This window comes from Eleginops maclovinus, chromosome 21, assembly GCF_036324505.1.
Source record: "Eleginops maclovinus isolate JMC-PN-2008 ecotype Puerto Natales chromosome 21, JC_Emac_rtc_rv5, whole genome shotgun sequence".
In the NCBI taxonomy this organism is placed as follows: domain Eukaryota; kingdom Metazoa; phylum Chordata; class Actinopteri; order Perciformes; family Eleginopidae; genus Eleginops; species Eleginops maclovinus.
In genome coordinates this window covers 2765963-2778277 of record NC_086369.1, presented here as the reverse complement: position 1 = coordinate 2778277, position 12315 = coordinate 2765963, and the positions used below count along the sequence as shown (strand labels likewise).

General features: G+C 43.4%; 1 protein-coding gene across 1 annotated transcript; it reads left to right on the top strand.

The window, feature by feature from the left end:
- Positions 1–860: 860 nt before the first annotated feature.
- On the top strand, positions 861–3718 carry LOC134884120 (uncharacterized). The gene is made up of 5 exons (XM_063912790.1): positions 861–1078; positions 2292–2400; positions 3101–3220; positions 3297–3375; positions 3484–3718. Exons 1-5 carry the CDS (start codon positions 981–983, stop codon positions 3573–3575), a joined length of 498 nt encoding a protein of 165 aa, XP_063768860.1. The 5' UTR covers positions 861–980; the 3' UTR covers positions 3576–3718.
- Positions 3719–12315: the final 8597 nt, after the last annotated feature.

Below are 12315 nucleotides of genomic sequence, written 5' to 3'. Positions count from 1 at the left end.
CACACACTTTTGATAAAGCGGGTGTTGAATGCGGTGTTTCTTTACTCCAAGACTCAGACAAATGTATGTGTTGAGCAAACATACTGAAGGGAACAGATCCTCAACAGGGCTGACTGGAAGAACTGAAGATGATGGGGACTCTTGTCGGGGAAGATTGATTCCAGGAATAAGAAAAGCAGTTTGCCTGATTGAGTCCTGATAAAGGACTGACGGTCATCGTAGCCTTCAGCAGGGTCAAGTTATAGAAGACCACGCGGTTAAATGAGAGCAGGGATATCTGATAGGGCGGGGAAGAATATGAGATGCCTAAGAAGCGTACACGTTAGAATACGAGTGCAGCCCATCGTAGAGAGTAAAGGATGCAGTCTTATTATACTTCAGTAGAGCAATAAGTAACTTACTTGATAACAGTGTTGGGTAGTTTTCAAAAAGTCGACTGATGGAGGAAGAAGGACTGGACGGGTGTATAATATTGTACGCTTTCTGTCAGTGCTCAGCCATGAGTGAAACACAGCCGACTGTGCAGAGCTGACAGGGTGGAGGAGTGTAACTGTGATCACTCCGCTTCATTATTACTCCTTCCAGTTACTGAGGTATAAAAGTGAGATGGGGTGACATACAGCCTTTTGTTCAGACACGACTGTCAAGTGTTACACACGCACACACACACATACATACACACGAGGGTTGAGCAGCCAAGCAGAAATGAAGCTGTGTGTTCTCCTGGGAGAATAGCGGGGGGAAGAAGCTAAATAAAAAGTCTCTTCCTAATTCATTTCATGAAGTGGGAAGTGAAAAAGCAATAGCACTGAATATATCTGCAGCCTCTCTTCATTGGCTCTTCCTCTGAAGTTAATTGAATTTCCTTTATAGAAAAGCACATGACCATCCTGTGATTTTATGTCTCTGGGTCAGCTGAGCTGTTGTCAGTGTGAGGATTAGATCCCGACTGAATTTTACTGAGGAAGTTAGAAGCAGAAATGAATCCAGCCCGGTGGGTTTTTGTTGTCTTCCTGACAGCTGGTGCCTCTGAGCTTTGCTTTGCCGGACCTTTCCATGCCCAGTGCAAAGTGGAATGGTATGTTATTTTCTGTTCTTCATACTTTATAGATGTGTTATGTTGGGCTTTTATAACTAAATGAGTTGATATCGCATGATAGCCATATTTCTGTTGCAACTCTATCAACTTGTATTGAGTTGCATGTGTTTTACTTCCATGAGAGCTTTGGTAATGATTAGTTCAACTGTGTTAGGGTTAGGGTCAGTGTCAGAAAATCATACACAAGTAAAAGTAAAGCCCATCAGGATCCTGCAGAGGTCCTGGAACATACAAAGTGATCCAACCACATGTGGACTATAGTCACATGGTGCTATGTTTGCAGCCAGTTTGTCCATTGGGGGGCACTACAGGGAAGGCCATGAGGTCAATTAATGTATGATGTAGGCCAGCCATATTCACAGCAATCTGCCCATTAGTTGTCAATATTTCCTGTGTGCAACTGGAAGCCGTGGCCTGCAAAAGGCATTTGAGTATTGGCAGGAAATTTCATCTGATGAGGAGAAAACACAAATAACTATAATTATTAGTTAAATAAAGGAGAGACACAAAGGGTTTTAATCAGTGTGTCTACAATTCATTCTGTCATCACACTAAAGGGAATCAACTCCTCTCTGACACATTACAAACTGCACTAGGGTTGGACTTCCTGTTAACGGCATTATATTTTAAATGTATTTTCATTTCTATATCATCTGAATATTCTGAGACATTTCTTGTTTTTTGAGTCAAAACAAATCTGTATGCACTCGGGAAGATGTGGGGAGGACATGTGATCCTCTTATCATCTGATTATTTTGTCTAATTAGCTGTAATTAACTTAACCCGCCAGTCAACCCTCAGAGCAGGACACTGAGAGGCCATTTCTATTGTGAGGGGAAACCTTCTTCTGAGTTCAATCCTGAACAGTTTTTCTCTTTCTCTGAATTGACATCTTTATTTTAATTGTGTGTTTAATGCAAATAAAATACAAATCATTACAAAAGAACAATGGAGACATTATGTTGAGCACAACAAAAGGTTAGTACTGCTTTCATTCAAATAATGCTGAAAGGTAGGTCTGAATTTCAAAGGCTCCATTAATAAGACGATAAGTGATATCATGAAGTCCAAAAACAACACTGACAGCTGGTTTCCACTAGATGGCCCCATTTGGTTTACAATGCCAACTTCAACCACTGCTCAGATGAAGGTAAATGCACATTGAGTGACTCTGCTTGTTTTCCTCACACAGGTACTTTGGGATACCGTGTCAAAAGGTTTATGAGGCGCTGGTCTCACAGATCCAGAAGTGGAGAACCATGGCCGGCTGCACCTTGGGAGGACAGAAGTGCCTGTATAAGGTGTGCGTGTGTGTGTGTGTGTGTGTGTGTGTGTGTGTGTGTGCGTGTGTGTGCGTGTGTGTGTGTGTGCGTGTGTGTGTGTGTGTGTGTGTGTGTGTGTGTGTGTGTGTGTGTGTGTGTGTGTGTGTGTGTGTGTGTGTGTGTGTGTGTGTGTGTGTAGTACTAATAGAAGTGAATCTAGAAGTCTCAGTCTCTTTCTCTTATGCCAAAAACAGATCACATTTTGGGAAAATATCTCAACATTTTGTGATCCTTTGAGTTTTCCTCTAGCGCCAACAGCAGGCTTTTAGTTGAGTTTAAAATAAATCCAAAACTTGATCCCAGTGAAAGTAGGTACACATGAACAGCAGAATGTGATCCAAAAGCAAAAACCTGAACCAAATGAAAGGTGTTTAATGGTTTTTGAAAAGTGTGCTGGTTGCCATGTGTCTGGGATAACAGGTGGTCTCAACACAAATTCATTTTCATGCCAAAATAAGCACTAAATCTGGACTGGCCTACCCAATCAACACCAAACAACTTGTTTATTTGGTGCAAGGCTCACCTAAAAGAAAATTGCATAACGGCTGTGAGCTCCTCAGCGTTTTCCATGCCCTGAGAATTGAATGTTTGTTGTCTTTAAACTTTGTTTCCCGAAGGCAAAGGCAGCCCAATCAGATGCCGCAATTAAGTCTGTAAACATGGGCTGTTGTCTTTGCAGCTGCAGTCTGCCTCGGTCCACTTCATAGCAGCCAAACACATCACTCCCTTCAAGAGGTCTGTGGACGACATCAACTTCCGGCTGGTCCCCTACCACTTCTTCACCTGCTGTCATGTTTCTGTAGGTTTTCTCTCTCAGTTTATTTATTGTCTTAACGATTATCTGAAACTGATTAGAGTTGTAACTCTGTGTGTAGGCTATGTCCGTTTCTGAGACCTGGTACGCCATGAAAGACCACGGCACCAACTACTGCAACCTCTACAACCTCATAGAAGGTAGGAGCATGCATTGGCCAGCAGCATTACTTCGCATACATCGGAAAAGGATTTATACACAATATTAGACGCCTCTCATAACCCTTTGTCTTGTCTTTGGTTGAATAGGAAGCGGTCTGAATGAAGCCAGAGGTTATAGAGAGGTCACCAGTGACTTCATGTGTACGCAGCGCTCCTCTGCTAACTGCACGGTCTACTGACAAGAGCAATCACTCACGCTTATAATCCAGCCAACTGGATTGAATTGTTCTTTTCTAAGCTTTATTTTGGTATATTCTGTATTTCGACTTGTATTGGCACTGGTTTAGACTTTTATCTTGTAAAATAAATTGTTGTAATTAAACCCTAGTTGATCATTTCTGTAACTTTCCCACCGACGTGTTCAAGAAGAACAGAGCCCAGCTTCTGTGTTCATACATGCTTTTCCTGGTTCTTGACCTCCAACTCAACATATAATATCTCTGTGTCTGACTTCCTGCCTTTCTAAACGGCCAAATGAAGACTGAAACATCATTTTGGTTCTGAAGTTACCGGTTGAAATGTTGACGATGCCCTTTGTCTTTCTTGTTTGTTGGGGGCCTTCGGTAAAAACAAGAGCCGAAAAAGAAACAGCGCACATCAACAGAGAGCCTCTCGGTGTGAATATAGCTGTGGATACCGCTCAGAGGTGAGTCACAGTCTGACGAGGGGCATCATTCTTTCTGACACCTAAACCAGTTTTCGCTCTTAAAAATGATGGTGGAGTGAGTAGGGCGGAGGGAGCCACCAGGAGAAAATACACCCTTAGCTGCGTGTGGATTGCAGGGCAGCTTTTATTAAGGGAGCAATATGCTCAGCTGGGCTTAGCCATCCATCACTAAGACCTGCACCCCCCCCAACCCACCCCGCTTCCTCACTTTGTGGCTGGAGCACGTGGACTTTGGTGTCTCTTTTCTCAGGGCTGAGCCACTGACTGGCAGGTGAAGTGAAGCAAAAGTGCTCGCAGTGCCGACTGACTTCCAAAAGGTTCTCAATGCATTCTGGAAACACTCTCTGAACATCCAGTCAAATTCTGGTACTGGATCATTCTGGAAATGGTCAGTTCGCTGCTCAGTGAAGCAGGGAACTGTCTGAGGCACACCCAGAGAGAGCATGACTGGGTGGCATTTCCCCGGCTTGTCCCTCAAAATGTCTGCTGGCGCCCAACAAGGAAATTTCAATCAGACGTTTTCTGCATTTACTGAGTTTGACTAATGTTCCTAAACTGTTTCTACTTTAAAAGGTTCTGATGATAAACAGAGATCTTTGCCTAATACCTAACTCTGCTCATCAGACTTACATTGGGAGAGGGCAGTAGAAGGTCTGACTTCAAAATAGCTTTGGCTTTCAGAGATCATTTTTAATTGACAGTTTTCTGTCGGGCTGACACGTTTTATCTGCCCCTGCTGTCTACGCATGTGAATGCATTTCACTCCACCCCAATCTGTCCAATTTGAGGGATACTTTGCATGCGACAGGCATTACTGCGCATGTCAATAGTGTTTATTCAAGAGTAAAATGCATACCGTTTCAATATGTCAGTGGTATTGCTGCATGCGTTTTGTTTGGTTTTTGAGGAGGAGGACAAAGAACTGCCCAAAAATGACACCCCCATCCACACAAACACTCCCTCCACCTCTCCCCCCCCCCTTTTTTTTTTTTTGCTCTTTCTCTGTCTTTCCATCTCTCTGCCTCACTCTCCACTTTCCTCTGTCTCTCTTTAGTTCAAAGGCTGCCAAATCCTTCCCAAACCAATTAGAGTGTATGTAAGGTCCTCAGGGGGGCCCCGCGGTGACAGTACAGGGTACAGAGTGGCAAGGGGTCTGAAGAGGCAATCACAGTCTGCAGTATTCAACGATATCAGGGAGGAACAACAATAGCAGGCCATAAATCAGCCCTGGAACAGTGAATAGACATTGACTTGTTTGATATGGGAAGACGAGGATAGTGGCTTGTTGAAGGAGCAGAACACACACACACAGAAACACAAAACCAGAGGCCACAAACAATGCATGTTCACAATAATCACTGGGATAAGAGTCTCAGAATGACTGTATTCATGCAACTTTGATATATATATTCATGCTGTTTTTCAGGCTTGATTTCAGTTAAATGTCAGGGTTAGGGTTGGAGAAATGACTTACAATCAATGCAGTTATAAAATGCAATGGGACCACTAGCTATCGGGAAGAAGCCAAAGGTAAAGGTGCCATTGTTTATAAGAAAATTAATGTGACTGAGTTTTAAAATATAGAAATAATAAGTAAGCATAAGCACCATATCAGATTTGCTGGATAACTAAGCAGAAATAGAGCCTAGACTAGTTACTAACTAGGCAAAGCACATGCCGAGTGTTGACTAGTGATCCTTAATCTGTTGAGAGTTGAGTACGGTTTTCACCTGTTTGGTTTTTATGCAACATTGCTGCATCAATGTTCAACACCAAACCAACTGTGAGTAAGTTACATGATGAGCAACTGTTGAATTGAACGCCTCTTCTGAAGGTGTGTTCAGTCAGCGTAAACATAACCAGATTGTGAAATTGAATATCTGTCCATTATTCAGCGTTCATTTAGCGTCTGTTGAGCAGTGGAGCTGGATCCAACGGGCTCCCTGCAGCACTGCTCTCTGATCCATCACTCAACCCTCAACTAGCTCATTAATCCTGACAGAACATGAGCTCAGCAAGGAGGGCAGCAAGAGAGAGAGGAAGTTCCACTTTGACCCACTGACTGCCTCCCGGTGGGACCAATATAGTGTGTGTGTGTGTGTGTGTGTGTGTGTGTGTGTGTGTGTGTGTGTGTGTGTGTGTGTGTGTGTGTCGGTACTTCCATACTAAACATGGAGACGCCTGAAGACGCTTAAACCGTGTTTAGCAACACCTCATTTAGTATGCATGTGTACACATTTCACCAGTACATACATGCTGTGACCGTCTGATGAAGGGCTGTCTCCCTCAGATTAGTTTCATTTGCAACTTTTCTGCCTCGGTGATTTATGCTCAGTGACAGCTTTAAGTGTCAATGGAGGGGACCTTAATACGTAGCAGTGAAATGTGACTTGGATTGTGAGTGATATAAAAAGGTGTTCTGTTATGAGAAGCATCCAGGGCGTGTTTCCTGTCTCATGGTGTTAGACGTCAAAACTATTTCAGAATGAACCATGATCTTTACCTCACTTGGTGCATAGACTGGACCTACTCACTGTGATATCACCCCACTGGAGTTTGGCATTATTTCAATGTCCATCTTGGTTTTTAGCTGTTGTGATTTTGGTTTACTGTAACCAGAAGTCAAACAAGAGAGACACACACATTGTCCCATTTTACTCCCATGAACTAAAACGAAACACTGTGGTTACGGCTCTAAAATGACAACCCTCAAACCGGACATCACCACGATAGCAATTTGTCCTCCTAGTTGCTTTATTGAGAGAGGAAGCCATGACCATGTTCTGTACTTGTGATATGGCAGGATATGAAACTTACCTTTAATCAGTAGAGCAGGACAAGGCAGGGCAAAACAAAAGTAACAGAACTCCAGACAAACTTCCACAAATTACATATCTGACAACAACTAATAGACAACCAGAACTTAACTACATGCAAGACTGATCAGTAAGACAAGACACAGCTGGGGAGGGACGGAAAACACCAGGTGATCAAACAGGAGGGAAAACAGACACAACTTTTCAAAATAAAACAGGAAACTGGTGTGACAGATTGTGACAATATCAGGATGTGTATGAATCAAAAATACTTTATCCATATCTCTTTGTACATTCAACTTTGTCAATTTAACATAAACTTAACATATTTCTGGATGGACGGTCAGCTGACATTTACATCCCACTTTCTAATCGTTTTGATTTGTTTTCAGGTTTAGAAAGTGATTGAAGTGATTGTATGAAATCCAATTCAATCACACAAAACAATCCCCCGCTGCTGCCGTTACTTTACGCCTCATCTGATGTTCCCCAAATGACAGCAGAGTGGCCAAATGAATCACAGGCCGAGCACCTGCTCAGGATAATGACATTTGTCCTCATTAGGATGCTCCGGTCCCCCTTATCCACACCCGCTCCACACATCCAATCATTCTTTCATTTGGCAAGGAAGTGATCCCACCTTCTCCAGTTGTGTGAGGCTTTGATGAAATACCTGTGTGTTACTCCACGGCTCCCGAACACGGATGATTTCATTTAGTACGCTCAGTAATAGCCAGGGAAGTAATAATTACATTCAAATATTAATCTGTGTTGTCGAGACAAAGCCATGAATCAAAATCCTTCTCTTTCCAAAGTCCCTCCTCCTGTCTGATTGCCTCTTCACCCCACCCCACCCCACCCCCCTCCTGTGCTGCCCAGCAGAACAATGACAAATTATTGTAATTCACTCTTACATGAGTAAGAGTGAATTACAATAAGGGCTGGATTTGAGGCGGGGCTTTGAACAACAATGTCTGGAGGGTGTGGAAACAAGTAGAGTGTGTGTGTGTGTGTGTGTGTGTGTGTGTGTGTGTGTGTGTGTGTGTGTGTGTGTGTGTGTGTGTGTGTGTGTGTGTGTGTGTGTGTGTGTGTCTTTGTGTGTGTGTGTGTGTGTGTGTGTCTTTCTACTCCTGTGTACTTGAGCATGCTAAGGGATGGGAGAATGCATGCTAAGTATAGTAATATAAAATATAAACACAGTCGAACAATCCTTGAGTTTATACTTATTATTAGTTGTGCTGTGCTTAAAAATGCAATCAAATGAGTTGGACCCTGATATACTATGTTCAATGGGGTTGTCACTTCCAACAAGAACATTGCTATACACACATTTCTTTGTAATCAAATACTTAAAAGTGTGTATGCTGACTTAGTAGATAGAGTCGTTGCAAAAAAGAAAAACAAAGAGATGTGGGGTCCAACAAAAACCTGCAACCCAATCATAAAGAGGTACAAATGCAAAGAAATGCAGATACACACGGATAAAGATCAAGAAAAAGCTCAATATTGCACAAACAAAATGAGACCTGCTGGTGAATCCGAACCTCTGTACATCCATTGGGAAATGGACGGCTCATGGTCAGGGACAACTTGCTGTGATTTACATAGTTCTTGATGTCACTTTGACCTCTAGTCACCCACACCGGGCCACAGCTTGTCCATTAATCAAACATAAATGGTTGTCACAGCTGGATTCTGTGCTCATCCAACATGGCTGGTCCCTGTCAGCGGGATGACAGCTGGAGAAAAGGGGGGGAGCGGAGAGACTGAGCAGACAGGAAGGTGAGTGGGCCCCCGGGAGGGTTGTATTAGTCGGGATGAGGCTTTGACCAAAGATGATCAGCTTTAAATCTGAACACGTTAACTGTACATTAACACGCATGATATTGAAGCATGTGTGTTGCATCATCACGTAACTAAAATCTTTCATTTTCAATCAAACATAACAAACGACTCTCCTGATTTGATGTAAGGCATCTCACTCCGTTACATTTTAATTGCTGGCTGAAGTACACATGCACTCACACACACAGCATTTTGTGATTTGCCACTGCTGTCCCCTGTAGATGATAAACCATTTCAGTGGGTAAATATTGCATCGCCACAAGGGAACACAGGCATATTGCCTATGGAGACCGCCAACATCTAATATAGACTGTTTGTCGACTAAACATCTGACAGAAAAATTGCATATCCTCTGGGGAGTTCTCCCATCGGCCTCAAAGGTCTTTATACATATTTGGTCATTGCTATTTGAGTCTTGAGTTGAAAAACATCAGGCCAATGTTTGTCTTTTATTAGGGAGTGTTTTTTTGTGTGCTTTTTTTCTACTTCAAGTATTTCAAATCCTCACTATTGACCCTCAACTGGCTTTACACATCTACAGCACCGTTAACAGGTTGGATGTAAACATCTAGCCATGGTCTTGGAGTCGCAAGAGGTTGGCACTTGAAACCGTGCAACAATCCAACAACTTAAGATCTGAAAGACGGTGGATGGATCAAACCATGTGCCATGGAGGGGGTGAGAGTTTGCAGCTCCTTTGTCCGGCCGACTCCACTGATCTAACCAATGGTCTTCCGTGGCAAAAGCACCACTCGTCTGTTTAATTTCGTCCATCATCGTTTCATATTGTTGAATGTAATAAACATTGCAGCCTCAAGGGGCCGCTCACGTTAGCCATTAAGTCTTTCCGTATAGTTGCGTTTATCGTGGCGAGTGGTGCAACCAACCCTATGATGGATGGTGATGTATGAAAGGCAATTTAAAAGCCAAAGGCATCTTCACTCTTTCTGTAACCATCACCCTCAAAGCCCCAGGAGTAACTCTTCCACATTTCCCAGTGATTCATTCATTAAGTCCCTCACACATGCTAGAAATATTACCTTTACTCCAAGCCAAGAGTAAACCCCCCAGACAAAAGTGCTTAGAAAGGGACACCACTGCTTTAAATGCAAGCTATATAGAACTGACACTTAGAGAGGGAAAAATGAAAGAGTGATGTGGTGATTAGCTACTGTAAGGGAGAGACATTGAGGGTGGGGGGGGGAGGGTGAGCAGCATGGAGGGAAGACGGTGGATCCATGATGGAAACAGTGAGGGTCTAGGTAGGATGGATGGCCTCTTACAAGCCATATCTGAGGCGTCTGGTTTCGGAATTGGCCGCCGGTCCGGGTGAATGATGCAAGGTGACATTTATTGGAGCCCAGAGACCAGAATGTGCAGATAGACAGAAGCTTTGAGAGAAAGGAGGAGAAAAAGAGTCGCAAATGGGTGGAAGAACAGACCGAATGAAAGCAAAGGGAAGTATAAGAGAGAGTAAGGAACTGTGGTTGTCTGAGAGAAATGTTGCACTTCTTCATCTTAAAGACAGACTAACTGCTTCCGAATATGACCCTCCAAATGCTTCCGACTTTATTCTAGTCTATTTTCTCACTGCCGCTACACTAAGCAGAGGAGAAGAGGTAAATATCTTTGAGCCATAGGTGGTGAGGTGAGATGCAGGAAGTGATCTTAAGTGTCCATTTGTGACCCCCCCCCCCCCCTGGACACCGGAGTTCACCAGATTTGGATCCCTCTCTTAGGGTGAGTATAATTCTGCAGGTCATCGGGGCTTTGGGTTGAAAAAGTCTAAGAAGCTTGATTGCAATTCAACAACAGTCAGGTTGGTCCCTGTGAGAAGCATTAAGACTAGAGCCTGATCTAGAGCTCTCTCGGCCCCCGATACCTGCGCCTCCCCCTTGTGATACGACTCTTCCCAGACCCCACTTTGTTGAGGATGACATCATGCCGGTCATTGGTATTGTTGGACTCATCAGCTCTGTTTGTCTAACCTGAAAAACAGCCTCACAGAGAGGAGGGACGCATTTATTATTCAATATGGAGGAACCAATCTTCTCCAGGATTTGACCTTTGTGGATAGTGCGGGTGTGTGTGTGTGTGTGTGTGTGTGTGTGTGTGTGTGTGTGTGTGTGTGTGTGTGTGTGTGTGTGTGTGTGTGTGTGTGTGTGTGTGTGTGTGTGTGTGTGTGTGTGTGAAATGTAATATACTAATGACGGTATTGTTAAAATACAAATGAAGTTGTAGTTCCATCAGAGGTTATACCACAGTGTTACAATCTCAGTTAAAACAGGAATTACTGTCAAACTTGTTCAGCAGGGTCTTTTGTTAGACCCTCATAATGACTTTAATTGTCCTCATTCAAACAAGGACAAAGTCAAACTGAACAATATGACAGAGAATAAAGACCTCAGAATGGTTTTCATTGCCTTCACATGGTTTGTATGTTGAAACGTTCATAATGTTTGGCCTTAGAACATCTTCATAAAGCATTCATTTCATGTTAACTGAAAGTAAAGTTAGACACGGACACCTAAAATTAAAACGAATGAAAGAGCAACGACTCTAAAAAAAAGAACCCCAGCTCTGACTCAAAGGGGGAGAGAGAAACCTTGTGGCATTGATTGTCTGGCAACCATTGTCTGTCTAGCTTCCCCGCTTCTCAGGGGTGATTTGTCAACTAAAAGACCATTAATCACTGAATGGGAGGGCGGAGGAGTGCTGTTTAGAGGCAGAGCATGACCACCCATCCATCTACACCGAAGATCCAGACACCAGTCACAGACCCAGAGGTGCGGGTTCAAGGCCGAGGTGGAGAATCGATTCCTCAGGTGGTTACAGTGTTAGCGGCTGAGCAGAACAAAGCTCTACAGCGAAGGAACTGTAACCCTGAAAGCCCAAAGATGTGTGCAGGGTGGGGCTGACAAACATTTGGAGCACAGATTAGACTTCCAGATCAATTAATCAGATGCTTACATACATTTCTCCCTAACCCTAACTATTCATAGTATCAGGTCATATTCAGTATGTTTGGCTACTTATTTGTTAGTTACTTTGTCCAATGAGGCCGAAAATACCAACTAATTTAAGGGTTTTGATGGTATTATATTTAAAGGCGACCTTGTCAAAGCCAAAAAGCGTCTTATTTTGGTACAACAACGCTGGCTGTGTTGGTAAGTAAGCAGTCAGAAGTTGGTATCCCAGCACCTTTGACATGAAATCTCTGACATTCACTCACTCTAAACCACTTTCAGATTCATGATTCTTTCCCCCAACAGTCAAAAAGGCCTCCCTCCCTTAACTCCACAAAGACTGAATGCAGCTCCTTCACCCGGGATGAATAAATGTGTCCAGAGGGAATTAGCATTCAAAAAAATTCCTTCACTTCTCTCTGAATAGCGAGCAAGACGGCGGAGGGTGCAGACATCAAGGCATTCTCATGTATATGCTATCACACTTCTCCATCTTCAGCGGGGAGAATTCTTGAGCAGAAAAGGGAAAGCAGCCGGGGGGAAAGATATGATCACAAAACGGAAGATCTGGAAGCCTCTGCAAGGGCCAACACACACACACAGTTTCACTTAGAGTTAACCTCAC